The sequence below is a fragment of the Anopheles funestus genome, chromosome 2RL (assembly GCF_943734845.2).
Source record: "Anopheles funestus chromosome 2RL, idAnoFuneDA-416_04, whole genome shotgun sequence".
In the NCBI taxonomy this organism is placed as follows: Eukaryota; Metazoa; Arthropoda; class Insecta; order Diptera; family Culicidae; genus Anopheles; species Anopheles funestus.
Window position 1 is genome coordinate 44,834,042 of NC_064598.1, and position 15,578 is coordinate 44,849,619.

The window sequence follows — 15,578 nt, forward strand, 5'->3', positions numbered from 1 at the left end:
ACTTTACGTCGACGACATATTGATAATTGGAAGCAGATTAGATAAAATTGAAATATTAAAGAATTGTCTTAAAAAGGAATTTTCCGTTTCAGATATGGGAGAGATAAAGAGCTTTCTAGGAATGTTTGTGGAAAGAGATATTGAACAGCGAACAATGAGAATTACACAGAAGGATTATATACATAAATTACTATGCAGGTTTGGAATGGAAGACTGCAAACCGGTTCAAACTCCAATTGAGTGAAATTTGAAATTATATAAGGGTACAGAGAAAGAACGAACAGACAAGCCGTATAGAGAATTGGTAGGATGTATTGCATATTTGGCTCATACATCGCGACCAGATTTATGCGCTGCAATTAATTTCTTTAGTCAATTACAAAGTTGTCCTACAGAAGAACATTGGAGATATTTAAAAAGGATTTTGAGATATTTGAAAGGATCTGTAAATAGAGGATTAGAATTCACTGCAACTGAGAATAATAATGCATTAGAAATATTTTGTGATGCAGATTGGGGAAACAACATTAATGGGCCAGATCACGGCTTAAGCTTTTTTTTTTGTATGCGTTTTGACGTTTCGAGGCTTATCCGCTGTCAGTTCCCCATACAAATCGGCAGCCAAGTTCAGCCTAGGAAATATGGATTAGAAAGTTTTCCTAATGAAAACTGCTCGATTAGCTCGATCAGCTGCTCGACAAATACGTAAACAAACCAATTTGCAAGCAGTTAAAAACAGGGTAAGGCCATGTTACCCATATGCTGAAAATGTAAACAAATCAACAAATATCCATAAATGCACATAAATTTAACACGTTTCAACATGTAGTGTGTTGTTAAAATTTATTAATTTAAATTATTTTTTTTTTCGTTAGAACGGCCTGGCCATATTGACTTATTTTTTACCACGTAGCCGGATAGTCATTCCTTGCGACGGGGGTTTGGTAAGAATAGAATTTGAAATATTGATCTGAATGGTAAAAGCAACGGTATTAAATGTATTAAAACGGTATTAAACGACACATGATATAAACTGTGCTTTCAAACTACGAACCTTTGCGCTACTATATGCTACTGTTTTGTGGCTACTGCTACGTATAATTCAGAGATGTTCTCATTCTTTATCATACAACAGCAGCATCCAACCTTACCTTTTGTGCATCATGCAGTACTTTACTTTGATTAATACCGTTGCGTTTACCATTCAGATCCAGATTTAACTAATTTCGAATCGCATACCAATTGCACGCCGGGGGCGGCTCGGTGGTGCATGTGATAAACGGCGCCAGTCCACACGGCCGGACCGGGTTCAAATCTCATTCGGACCGTCCCCCCGTAGCAAGGACTGACTATCCGGCTACGTGGTAAAATAAGTCTAGTAAGCCAGAAATGGCCGGCGTGACCTGTAAGGTCGTTAAGCCAAGAAAAAAAAAATACCAATTGCACAGCCTACTTTGAAGCTCACGTCTTTTCCATGGAATTCGTTACATTACGTTCCATTAGCATGCTTGGTTAAACAAGAATTATGAACCTTTATCAGCTGAGTAAATTACCGCAAATAAACGATCATGTATTTTTAAATAAATCTATTCAATATTCGATGCGAAGAAGAAGAAGAAGATAGGTTGCTCGATTTTGAAAATTCCAAACGATCGCTCTATTACAATACGCTTTGCCCTTCGTTGAATAGATGACGAATCCGGGATTTACATTTCGTTAATTTGTTTTCACCTTCTATAAAAACTCAGTGAGGCAAGTAGGCGTATAGAGCAGGAATTCCCAAAACTAAGCTGGCGAATAGTTTGGGCCAACATCAGCTCTCGGCTTCTTTCATCGGCACAGAGATCCGTTTTGTACCTGTTGGTCCACAACAAGATAGCTCATGGAGAGCTCATGGCGAGGATGAACCGAAGTTCATCAGCTTGCACAGAGTGTTCCCAGGTGGATACACTGGAACACAAATTCACGTTGTGTTCCAGAGTGTCATTGGCCTGGAATACTCTGCTGCAAGCAATCCCACACGTCGATCCCGCCCCTACTCCTACATTCCTGTCCCTCCGCTTCCCTGTACTAACGAATATTAGTAAAAGTAAGCGGATCCAAATCCTACGTTTGTTTGCAAACTACATCATCCACATTATTGGACACAATAATGCTGTGATAGATGAAGAAGTCCTTAAATGTTCATTGTAACCTGTGTTTTTGTTTTTTTTTCCTCTTCTTTTTTGTTCCACCTATTTCTATTGTAAGCTAGTACATAAGTTAATTTCTCTTTCTTTTCTTTTTTAATAAACATTTTTACAAAAAAAAAAGTAGGAAATGCCTTATAATGATTTGTAAATCAGTATATATGGTACTGACAATACGGCAAATGCCGTCATAATGGACTTATACAATAAAATATAATAAAAAACCTCAGTGAACAGATTTACATATTTTTTTAAAATCTTAACAAAACAACAGGGTAAAACTGAAACAACACGGAAAATCCGACACGGGGTAAAATGTCTCTCGGATAATCGCCATCCTGTTTTCGTCATCCATCTCCTGTCAAACCACTGAAATAATTCTACCTGTGTGCTCGCGATTAGCTGTTCGATCATTTTAGCCCAATTTAGTGAAAAATCGTGATTTTGTTTTTTACAACTTTAGTTACACCGTGATTGTGATTTAATTTTCAATATGATTCCATTGATTTTACTCGCTGAAGAGGAAGATCAAAGGGAAGAGAAGATGAATCAACAACGCTATCGTAGGTGTCTTCGGTTAAACAGAAGCGTGATTGAACTCCCACGCAACAGGTAATAAATTATTGCTTATCTCTTCGGTTTTGAAACATGACAATTCTGATACATACTATATTTCAGTTTTATACAAAATTTCCGAGTTTCACATGATATTTTCGTCGAAATTCTTCGTGAAATTGAAGGTGACCTTACTCCTGGTACATCGATTGGTATAACAGCCGAACAAAAATTAGCTGCAGCTCTACGGTTTTTCGCAACAGGTCACTTCCAACAAGGTGTTGGAAAAGATTTCCACATACCAATGGCACAGTCGACGTTTTCTACTATGTTGACCAAGGTTTTGAACAGTATGGAACGGAAGCTATGTTCAAAATACATCATGTTGGATATGTCCGAAGCAGACGCAGAAGCAGCAAACCACTATTTTAACGAGAAATCTGGAATCAGTGGCGTAGTTATGTGTGCAGATGGGACACACATCAGAATAAAGCGCCCAAATACGAATGAGCATTTCTACTACAATCGCAAAGGAGTTTCAAATGCTTTGATGGTATGTGCATTGAACTTGATTTGAATGTTTGTTTAATATTACACAGTGGAATATTTATTAACAAATGTAATTATAACCCATTTTTCAGATATGTGATCACCAGCAAAGAATAAGATTTGTAAATGCAAAATATGGTGGAGCCAAACACGATGCGCATGTATGGAACCGGAGCCCTGCGCGTAGTTTTTTTGCGGCCAAGCATCGCAACGGCAACACAGCCTTTAAGTTGCTAGGTACTATATTTTTAATTCAATTAAATCCCATCCAGATTTATCCCACGTTGCAAGGACTTTCTATCCCACTACGTGGTAAAATAAATTTAGTAAGCCAGAAATGGCAGGCATGACCTTATTAGTCGTTACGCCAAGAAGATGTTATGTTTTTAACATTAATTAATAATAAATTCTGTTGTTTAATAGGTGATTCAGCATATCCAAGAGAAGACTGGTTACTCATACCTGTCAGAGATGCAAATCCGAGCTCTGCAGATGCTCAGTACAACGAACGACACACTGCAGGACGTATTATAATTGAGCGAACGTTTGGAGTTTTAAAAAGCAGATTTCGATGTCTTGCCGGAACACGAGAGCTACAATATGCACCTTCCAAATGTGTTAAAATAATAAATGTATGTTGTGCGCTTCACAACATGTGCATCGAACATGGAATAAATTCATAACAAATCATGGTCGTTTATTTGTGTTTTACTAACTAAATTGAGGTACACAACAATAGACAAGTAAATGTGGAGAAACCAGAGATGTGTGAACGAAGAGCTTTGATTGTCGCAAGGTTGTGTCACTAGGTGAGTGATGAGATCGTAAACTTTTGCCTTATCCGTAGATCGGTAGCACACTGTGCTTGCGTGTATCTACTGGTAAAATAAACTAAACATGGTGCAGCCAGAATCGCATCGTTTAACGTAATAAAACGTATTTAGTTCGAGTTTTATTGTTACAACATTACACTTGGCCAGTGGCGGATCTAACGGTGGGCGAAGTAGACAACCGCAAGGCGTCCCATCCTTTCGAGGCCTCGAAAATCTGGTTTTGTGTTCTCACGCGCTGTGATATTGTTTTATGGGTAATCACGGAACCCAAATATATAGATAATAACTATTACTATTTATTTCAATACGACAATATTAACACGACGCGAGCTCTGCATGATCGAACGCTACAAACCCGAATGGCCGGAGATCGAAAGGCCGTCCCGTGCCAACGTCCTTGCTAGAATCCAAAATGAGGGAAACATGGTTGCGCCCACGAGCCTAGCACGTGGGATCGCTGGGATGACATCTCTTGTCATCTAAGGATGTCGCACGTCGTGAGAAGCCCAGATGACGATGTCGCGTGACGTGTCCACAACATCTGCTTACTTAGAACATGCAACACAATGACAGAGTGTAAGAACACACTAGTAAAGGAGCCTCCACTAGCATTTCACGCAGCACCTCCAAGAAGAATGATTTGCTACTGCTCTCGATTTTCAAATCTGCCCCAGCCTTTCGAATGCGGTTCTTTTTCGCGATGAATGATTGGTGCACTATGTTTGGATCTTCTGACACGTTCATGCTCATGTGATTGAACTTACACGAACTTGCTTTTGTATCGTAGCAACCACCTCATTGAAAAACATTTCATGAAAACTCTGCTTGTATTTCGTGTCCATTTATACTCCTTGATTTTAAAGAAAGTTTTATATGACACTTAATTTCAACATCAATAAAAAATCATTTAGGTTATCACAAAAGATGGAAAGGATTTTATTTTGGTTTATATAAACTAGAATTTTGAAGCTTAACTATTGCATTGAATGCATACCATGGTAATCGAACTGGACTTATAAAAAGGCTGTTTTAAGAAGAACATAGCGTCTAATACATGTTTAGCTAATAGCCCTATTTACATCTAGTATTGCTTAAAGTGAATGACTTAGATAAAATTAAGGAAAAAATATGTTTGTATTACTAAAGTAGGTGAAATAGAATAATATGAATTTAATATTTAAGAATAATATGAATAATATGAATTAATGAAGAAAATTAAAAACAAGAAATTAAATAAAAATAACAGGCACTATACTATATCACAAGGTTTTAGCGTTTTAGCAAGGATTTTGGCGTTTCAGGTTTTGATTCATTTCTCGAAGTTCTTGTAGGATGAACTTGTAGGTGGTTTTCTGCTAATGTATCCATTTTTGTCACCATCGATTTCAATAGTTCCGTCTGTTGTTCGGCTAATTCTCTGATGTCTATTGTTTTTCTGCGTTTTTGTTGTGGCTGGTTTTCTTCGTCGCTATCGGTTAACAAAATGCTGGACTGTTGATGTGGATCCAATGAGGAATTGTTATTGCTGGTACTGGTGTCAGAGATGGTTGCGGATGAAGAACTGTGTGTATTTGGGTCTTGTAGAAACTGGTTGCTATTGTGATCTATGCCGTATATATTGCCTGCATGGCCCTCGTCATCGTCTTTAAAGCAAAGGAGGAGAGCAATTCTCTCCTCCAATGCGGTTAACGGCACTGCATTCGAGGGGCCTGCTCCCGTTGCCGTGAGGTTTCTTTGAATCTTGGCCCATTTTTTCTTGGTGCTGTATTTCAAGTTTTTCTATACCTACGGGTTTGTATTACAAGCATTAAAATAGTTTCAAAGTAGTTTTACCGTTGTCCATTCCTCTGCACTTGTAAAAGGTGGCCCAAACATGTTTAGCTCTAAAGCGAGTTGTTGCCAGAAGAAATTCTTGAAGGGTCCAGCTCTGGAAAAGGCTAAACGACTGTAGAGATAATAGCGGCGCGTTTCGGCGTTTGATAGTAATTTATTTTTATTATAAAATTCTTGAATTAATACACAAACGAAAAACTTCAAAAAAGGTCCTTTGCTCCGCTGCCTTTTATCTCTCCGATCCAACTGCCCGATCGAACCCGAACAGCTCACACACTCACACACGCTACTAATTCGGCTCAGCAGCAGTGTGGCCAGCTTGCGCGCTGTCGGAGCGGGCGCTTCCGACAACCGTTTCGCCCGGTTGCAGGGTTCGCCTACGTTGCTTTCGTAACATCCCCCAGCCCGTGAGTGGGCACCCATCGCAAGTCGGTGAGATCCGACTTCTCTTGAATCTCTGCCACTCGATTGGCGACCAACGGTCTGTAATTCCTCGGATCCGTGCGTATGCATGACAATGCCACCATGCTATCCGTCCAAAGTACCTATCTGCAATATCTGGTCGATCTTACATCAGGTCTACCAGTTTACCGAACTGGTTTCTTGTTGTAATTGGTTTACGGTTCCTAAAAAAAAAATATATCAATTTTCGAAAATATACACTCTACCTTAAACACGTTGACTGCCAAGCATTGTCTTGAATGAAAGTGATCTTCATATGATTTACATTTTGATACACGATTCGTATACCAAATTCACATACATTCTGATACTTTCTATCAAAAATTATTGCCAAGACAACCAACGTGTTAAAGAATAAATTAAAAAAAAAAAAACAAAATACTTTAACTTACATTTAGTCACTAAATCACAGAATTGACGTTGCAAGGATCACAGTTTTTGAGCAAATGAGTAAAATATGACGCTCTGATTTATTTTTGCATCTGGTCGGTTAGTTTACAGCGTCGGTTTGAGTTCTTGATTTCTTGGTTCAATTCAAGATCTGTTTTGCCGCCATTTTGAATTACATTTGGCGTTTGGACGCCCTTACCATGGTTACCCTTTCTTTGCGACCAAAGTCGATTAGACAGATTGGTTAGGTTTTTTTTTCATAACTCAATTCGATATTTTCTCTGTAATGTGAAATAAAACTAAATTAGAAACTAATTGAATGAAGAACATGGTGGCACTGAATAGGATCAATCTGCTTTCCTTGTTTCGACGGTTCAATTCACAGAGTTATAAATAACGAAGAATTTTTATTATTCTTCAAAGAGTGTTCCGCTTCTAATTTCATTACAAGACATGCCGTAAAAATTAATGGTTAAGAAATATTGTATAAAAGATGTTTAGAATGCATTTTTTACAACATTTTTCTATGAATTCATATTCATTGAAGAATTGTATTAAATTTATTGGAATTTATTTGATTAAAATTATTTGAAAACCTAATTAAATTAATAATTTGAAAATTAATAAAGGCATCACTTTAAAAACAATGTCATGAAAAGGTCAAACTCAAATTCATTTTCCTCATATTTTGGTTCAGTAAAAAATACCTTATGTTTTTCTTAATGATACAACCCGGTACCTTTTCACTGCTCGATATCTGCTCGATTATCTGACAGATGCCGGCTTACAGCTTAAGCTTTCTAACTTAAACCGTGATCTGCCCCAATGATAGGAAATCAATTAGTGGATACATAGTGCGTGTTTATGGGGCAACTGTTTGTTGGATGACTAGAAAACAGTCAACAGTAGCTTTATCATCCACAGAAGCTGAATTAATAGCATTTTGTACGGCAACAACTCAAGCAGTATGGATGAGAAGATTATTGAACGATATTGGTATAAATGTTTCCACAGTAACCATATACGAAGACAATCAATCTTGCTTACATCTAACAGAAGGAAAAATAGAAAGCAAACGCATGAAACATATAGACATTAAATACAATTACATTCAAGAGCAAATCCATCAAGGCAAGATAAGGGCAGTATATGTGCCTTCAAAATCGCAATTGGCAGACATTATGACGAAGGGATTGTCAGCATCTGAATTTCAAAGATTAGCGCTTAAAATAGGATTGAAGTAAAGGACGATTCTTTGAGCAGGAGCGTTGAAATATATATCAAAGTATCACCTTACTTATGGAAACCTTGACAATGTATTGAACTTATAGATCATATGAAATAAAGTTGTCAGTTGTGTTAGAACCATCGACTGGTACGGGTCGCCTTTCTTTATGCATACATCACAACAGAAAATAGCGAGTGAATTGGCATCCTCCGTTAGCAGAGTCCAGGACTCGTACCCGTAGAGGACTACCGGACGTATCAGTGTGCGATATATCGTGCATTTCGTGCGTTGCTGGAGCCTTCTGGATCGCAGGAGTTTGTGCAGCCCGTAGTAAGCACGATTTCCCTGAACAATGCGCCTTCGGATTTCGCTGCTCATGTTGTTGTCCGAAGTTACGATCGTACCAAGGTAGCAGAACTCCTCTACCACCTCGAGATCGTCGCCGTCAACTGATACTCTGCTCCCGAGTCGGGCTCTATCACGGTCAGAGCCTCCGGCAAGCAGGTACTTTGTCTTCGTCGCGTTGATCCTCAATCCAATTCTGTCGGCCTCGCGTTTCAGTCGGGTGTACGCGTCGCACACCGCCGCAGATGTCCGTCCGATGATGTCGATGTCATCCGCGAAGCCGAGGAATTGGAGAGAACGGGTGAAAATTGTGGCCCGGATGTCGAAGCCCGCGCTTCTCATGACACCTTCCAGAGCGATGTTAAACAGCAAACAGGAGAGTCCGTCCCCTTGCCTCAGACCCCGGTGAGATTCGAACGATTCCAAACATACAACATACTAACATACAATACCTACCGTAATAAATAGAAACAATAAGCGACACTTAATAATAATAGATAGATTCTGATATATTTACATATATTCTAGTACCCATGTAAGTTTTTCTAGGTGGGATTAGGTTAGTTGTATAAGGTCTAAATTTAAGTGAAAAAAAAATCCAATATTTTTGTTTACTTTACCCAACGGCGTAAAAATTCATCATAAAAAATTTATCCAAAGAACCTCTCCCAGAATGCGATCGTGCAATCAAGCTTGATTAATATTGTATTATAAATTAAGATTTCATTGGTTCTAATACCAGTACGAATGTAATAATGAAATGAATGTAATAATAATAATGTCACGTCACATGCTAATAAATAATCAATGAAATAACGACTAACTTCTTCTTCTTCTTCGCCTACTCATGGTCGAGCACGTCGCGAAGACATGGCCAGGTCGCCAATCCGTTTCCAGGAAACTCGGTCCCCTATCCACGGCTGCATCCGATCTCCGACAGGTTCGACTCCACCTGATCCAGCTAACGAGCTTGTTGTACTCCTCTATGTACGTCTTGTGCCGAACGGGTTGGCACTGCACCCTGCACTACATAGTGGCCTTCAACAGCCGTACCAGCTTCCCTGGGAATCCGTACTGCTACATGGTGTTCCATAGTTCGGTCCGATCTATGGTGTCGTAGGCCGCTTTGAAGTCAATGAACAGGTGGTGCGTAGGAATCAGGTGCTCTCGGCACTTCTGGAGGCTCTGTCGTAGAGTAAAGATTTGGTCGGTGGTCGATTTGCCTCCAACACATCCAGCTTGATAGCTTCCGACGAAATCAGTGGCAAGGGGCACAAGTCAGCAGAAGAGTATTCCGGAAAGGATCTTATAGGCAGCATTCAGTGTGAGTACAGTGTGAAGCAGACGTAAAATTTGTGGCTCCGCGGTTATTTGGCCGTTCAGTGCGAGTGTCGAAAGTGTCGTTTAATCTACACCGTTGGGCGATAAAGCTTAGCCCGGTGCTAGGCTTGGGAAGCGTCAGTACAGCCCATTGCTAAGCAACGTAAACTCGACGCTACCGTTACCCATGTGTTTGTGAGAACGGCTATCGTTACACACGCAAATTAGTGGCCAGTGCGATCTCCGCCACGCGGAAACGATCTGCTATCGGAAGGAAGCGAAAAAGAAGACAGCGAAGTGTCAGGTAAGCCTCTCACAGCTGCAGTGCGCGACCCGGCATGTGAAACACAGCCGGAAAACCCAGTAAGCGTCTGTGCGCAAGCGAAAAACCCCAAAGCGGATGATCGAAGTCAGCCAATGTGAACAAGGAACATCTTCGGGCAGGAGAGTGGGGCAAGCTCTAGAGGCAGCGAGAGAGTTGCACTCCTATACGAAGGATCGCAACAACATACACGTGCCGATCAAGAAAATGTCGGTTAAAATTCTGTCCGCCCTTAGCTGCGTACAACAAGAGCTAAAGGCCTGGAAGCTGCGAGCAGAACAGGCTGAGAAGACACTTAGTGAAACGGAAGAAACACGTGGTCCCCCGGCGACACCAGGAATCGCCCTAGCAGGACCATTCAAGCGAGGAAGAAATCAAAGAACGCCCGAGACTGAAGAAGAGGGACAGAAGAAGCAGAGGGGTGACAACTTTCTAAAGTCACGGCTAGTCAATTCCGTAAGTTTAGATGATGTAGCAGCATACACGACCTCAGCGCCCGCCGTAGACGAAGAGTGGACTACAGTGGCCAGGAAACAGCAGCGTAAAAAAGCATCGTAAATGCCGAAGTCGTTCCAGTGAACACCAAAAGAGCAACGGCGCGCCCGAGATCAGAAGCCATCGTTTTAGGAGTGAAGGATGCTGCATCTTATGCAGATATTCTGCGAAAAGTCAAGGCGGATCCAAAGCTTAAAGCCCTGGGGCAATGCGTGTCCAAAATCCGGCGAACTCAAGACGGAAAAATGCTATTTGAGCTAAAGAGAGCAGACGGTGTAAGCGGGGCCGATTATAAGGACATCTTACAAGAATCCGTAGGAGAATCAGCGCAGGTTAAGGTGCTAGGGAATGACGTTACCGTTGAATGTCGTAACCTAGACGAAGTAACCACGGAGGAAGATTTAGAGGGCGCACTGCGAAATCAGTTCGATCTCGGAAACGTCAGCTTAGAGATGAAAATGAAGCCGTCGTTCAATGGAACGCAGACAGCGTACATAAAAATGCCGTTGAAGCAAGCGTTGATTGTTGCAGAAGCCAGAGAGGCAGAGGTTGATTGGTCAATCTGTCGCGTACGCATTTTGCCTCAGACCAGAAGGTGCTATCGTTGTTGGGAGTTCGACCATGTCCTACGTGACTGTAAGGGCCCAGACAGAAGAGAGCACTGTCTACGCTGCGGTGAAAAAGGGCATCAAGCACGAACCTGCGTCAAACGAGCACTGTGCATCGTGTGCCCTCCGGGAAGCAATGCACACCAAGTCGGAGGAACCCGTTGCCACGCAGCTCAGAAAGCATGGAAGTAATCCAAGTGAACCTGAACCATTGCGAGGCTGCACAGGATCTCCTGTGGCAGGTGATAATGGAGGAAAAAGGCGATGTGGCCAATACATCAGAACCCTACCGTGCACTAGGTAACACCAACAACTGGGTCATGGATAAAACTGAGATGGCTGCAATCTGGGCTGTGGGACCATTCCCCATTCAAACAGTAGTATCCTGCGGCTTCGAGGGGTTCGTCAGCGCCCTGATCAACGGAGTCTATTTCTGCAGCTGCTACGCTCTCCCCAGGTGGTAGCTAAACAAATTCAACGACATGTTAGACAGCCTAGTGGAACAGCTCGAGGGGCGAAGCCCAGTAGTTATAGCTGGAGACTTCAATGCTTGGGCAGTTGAATGGGGAAGCAGACGGATGAACACCAGAGGAGACGCAGTGCTAGAAAGCCTTGCTCGACTGGACGTTGTTTTGGGAAACGTAGGCTCTACTCCCACGTTTAGTAGAAACGATAGCACTTCGATTATAGACATGACGTTCTGTAGCCCAATCCTAGCGCGACATTTGAACTGGAGAGTGAGCGAAGCGTACACTCTTAGCGACCATCGAGTTGTCCGATACGCTGCCATCAGAAGAAGCATGCCAACGACAGTATTTACTAAGGGCACCCTAGGTTGGAAAACTCAGTTTTTCGCCGAGGAGTTGTTCAAGGAGGCGTTAGCCTTTGGTGGCTTCGCAGATGCGCGCAGCATGCATGAACTAGTGGCTGGGCTGACCGATGCTTGCGATGCGACCATGCCGAGGAGAAAAGCCTCCAGCTGTAAGCGAAACCTTGCCTATTGGTGGAACGCTTCTATCGCGACACTCCGGGCCAGGTGCATAGCAGTACGCCGGAAATTACAGCGAGAGAGACGTATTGAAAGCCGAAACCAACTGCGAGCAGCATACGTCACGGCCAGGTCTGGTCTAAAGAGAGCTATTAAAGAAAGTAATAGGAGATGCTTCCTAGATCTTTGTGCTGAAATTGCCCGGAAGCCCTGGGGTTTTGCCTACAAGACAGTGATACAGAAGGTGCCAAGAGCCTGTGGAACGATGTCCCATGAGGCTTGAAAGAATCATTGGGAATTTGTTCCCCACTCATGACCCTCCAGAACTGTACATTACCTTCAGAACTTCAGAAATAGAGCCTGAGCCAATAACTATAGACGAAATTCTACGGATTGCCGACCGTCTTAAACCTGGGAAAGCACCTGGCCCGGATGGCATTCCAAACGAATCAGTCAAAGTAGCAATGAAAGCGTTCCCGAAAGTGTTCCAGATTGTATTCCAGGACACACTTCAGTCAGGCCAATTCCCCTCGACGTGGAAGCAGCAGAAGCTGGTGCTAATACCAAAACCAGGTAAGCAGCCGGGCGACCCATCAGCTCTAAGGCCTCTGGGGCTCACTGATTCCCTGGCTAAGGTACAGGAAATTCCAATTCTGGATCGCCGGACAGTGCACACGGAAGGCCCGCTTGGACTTTCTAAGCGGCAGTTTGGCTTTCGGAAGAAGCGCTCAACAGTCGACGCAATGTTGGCAGTGCTGGAGACAGTATATGCTGCGTTTCGGAGAAAAAGGTCCGGTGCACGTTACTGCGCGTTGATTACAATCGATGTAAAAAACGCCTTTAACAGTGCTAGCTGGGAGGCAATTGCTGCTGCGTTGGAGCGCATGGATGTTCCCACGTACCTGTGCAGGCTCTTGAGTAACTATCTTCAAGGACGGGTGCTAAAATATGACACGGAGGAAGGAGTCCGGACTACCTCGATTACGACAGGCGTCCCACAGGGATCGGTTCTTGGACCCACTCTGTGGAACGTCATGTATAACGGTGTGCTGACTCTCGCACTGCCACCAGGAGCTCAATTGATCGGGTTTGCAGATGACATCGCCCTTACAATAACCGGCGAAACGATCGAGGAGGTCGAGATGCTGGCAACTGACGCAGTCAGCAGGATTGATGGGGGGATGAGAGGTGTAAAGCTGCAAATTGAGCACGCGAAGACGAAGTTTATACTCATCAGCAGCCACAGGGAAGTTCAGAAAGCTACGATATTGGTAGGCTCGCATCACATTGAGTCTACCAGATATCTAAAATATCTTGGAGTCATAATCGACGATCGGCTGAACTTTAAGCAGCACCTCGTAGAAGTGTGTGGGAAGGCTTTGAAGACCGTAAATACGATAACAACATTCATGCCAAATATAGGTGGACCAAGCAGCAGCATTAGGCGCCTTCACGCTAATGTAGCCACGTCCGTAATGAGGTACGTGGCCCCCTGCGTGGGCGCACATCATGTCGGCGAAGCAGAACCGGAAAGCTGTGGATAAGGTACACAGACGATTGGTCATGCGTGTTACCAGTGCATATCGTACCATATCGTAAGATGCGGTATGTGTAATTGCGAGAATCATGCCACTCTACATCACCCTTGAAGAAGACGCAAAGAGCTTCCGCAACGCACGCTCGGGGGAACCTCTTGCTGATGGAGCAGTTAAGTCGGAGTCAAAGAGGAAATGGCAGGTGGCTTGGAGCAACTCGGCGAAAGGGAGATGGACCTATTCTTTGATCCCCGATGTTGAAACGTGGCTGGGAAGGAAACATGGCGAAGTGAACTTCTTCGTCACACAATATCTCTCCGGTCTTGGCTGTTTCAGGAACTACCTGCATAGATTCCGACATGCCGCTTCACCACGATGCCCAGCATGCGGGGACGTAGATGAGACAGCTGAACACGTTTTGTTCTACTGTCCCAGATTTGCTGAGGAGCGCCAGCAATTGAGCGACAAGTGCGGAACGGCTGTGAACGCGTCGAACATCCTGCAAGTGATGTTGCAGAGTGCAGATCTGAAGGCAGCTGAAACGACGATGCGATCGATTCTGGTGAAACTGCAGAAACAGTGGCGACAAGACCAACGGTTTGGTCTCGCATAAGTGTGTGTTGTGCTGTGTATGTGACGTACAGTGTGGTGGTGTGAGAAAAATAAATAAATAAAAACAAAAGTGTTGCATGTTGCTACCGCGTATCCTAAGACAGACTGAGTGCCACAGCACTGCCCCTCCCATGAAGTAATACCGCGAGGTGATTCCGTGGGAGGGTGCACAGGGTTCAAGGAGAGTTTTTTACTGGGTAAAAATCCCAAGTCCCCGATTGTGGGTGTCTTTCGAAGATTTTAAACTCCTTGAAAAAAAAACAGAAATTAGCACAGTCCAATCTGTCGCCTTATTTGTAAACTGTATAACTCTAAGTTTCCACTCATCCAAAAGTTCTTCCTGGTTCCAAATTCATACAATCATAATACCGATGCATAGTGGCGGCTAGCCTCTCAGGCCCCATCAGACCATCGCTACCAGCTGACTTTGATGTATTTCAGCTGTTCGAGGGCACTGATGACTTCGTCCAAGGATGGCGAGGGCACTTCGTCATCATCATGCTGGCTGTAGAAGTACTACTTTCCACTGCTTCCTGCACCCGGTGCGGTCTCTCCTGCATCTGCTCAATCCAGATGTCTGTCGAAGTAGCACTTCCTCTTGTCGATCACCTCTCGCTCGTCCGACAGGATATCTCCCTCTTCGTAGCGGCACATAGCGTTCAAGAAAGTAAAACCGATTCGTGTCGCTTTTAGCATCCTGTAGAAGTTACGAGTTTCCCCCACTGGGATAGCTGCTGCATCAGCTGCTCATCCGACTCTTCGAAGCTGCGCTTCTTGTCCTGGAAGAGTCGGATCTGCTGCCATCTCAGTCGTTTGTAGTCTTCCATGTTCTGCCTGGTCTCGCGCTGGAGCATGAGGGTTCGCGCTGCGTTCTTCTCGGATAGTGTTCGCCTGCACTCATCATCAAACCTTCCTTCCTTTGGCTACGTGCTACGCGGCCAATTGTTCGATCGGCCGCGTTGTTCATGGCTTGCTCCATCATACGCCAATGATCATTGAGGGATATCATCGCGAAGGTGATGTCCTCCGGCAACGATTCCCCCAGCGCGGTCGCCAAGTCCCTCGCCACATCAGCTTGCGTCAACCGATCTATGTTGAGCCTTGGGGTGGGCTGATATTGGGCTTCCGCACCAATAGGTTACGCACAGTTTCTGACATAACTTAACCATAACCAGAAAATGATCTGACGTGACGTTTGCTCCCCTATAGGTACATACGTCGATAACATTCGAGAAGTGCCTTCCGATCGATGGAGAAGGTGGTCAATCTGGGGATATGTCTGCTGTAGAAATCTTGAGATGTAGCTGAAGCGTG

At 43.5% G+C, this 15,578-nt stretch overlaps 3 protein-coding genes across 3 annotated transcripts in view; all 3 read left to right on the top strand.

The window, feature by feature from the left end:
* Positions 1 to 6,029, top strand: part of LOC125760480 (wiskott-Aldrich syndrome protein family member 2) — a 144,585-nt gene extending 138,556 nt beyond the window's left edge. Inside the window, exon 5 of the transcript XR_007418001.1 lies at positions 6,020 to 6,029. The gene's annotated coding sequence lies outside the window, so the exon portion shown is untranslated. The remainder of the gene's footprint in view (positions 1 to 6,019) is intronic.
* LOC125760455 (uncharacterized) overlaps positions 1 to 15,578 on the top strand; it is a 92,680-nt gene that overhangs the window by 47,492 nt on the left and 29,610 nt on the right. The gene's annotated exons all lie outside the window — the stretch shown is intronic.
* LOC125760468 (putative nuclease HARBI1) lies at positions 2,624 to 3,983 on the top strand. Its single transcript, XM_049420630.1, has 4 exons — positions 2,624 to 2,801; positions 2,868 to 3,297; positions 3,386 to 3,530; positions 3,717 to 3,983. The coding sequence occupies exons 1-4, from the start codon at positions 2,683 to 2,685 to the stop codon at positions 3,974 to 3,976; spliced, it is 954 nt and encodes a 317-aa protein (XP_049276587.1). The 5' UTR covers positions 2,624 to 2,682; the 3' UTR covers positions 3,977 to 3,983.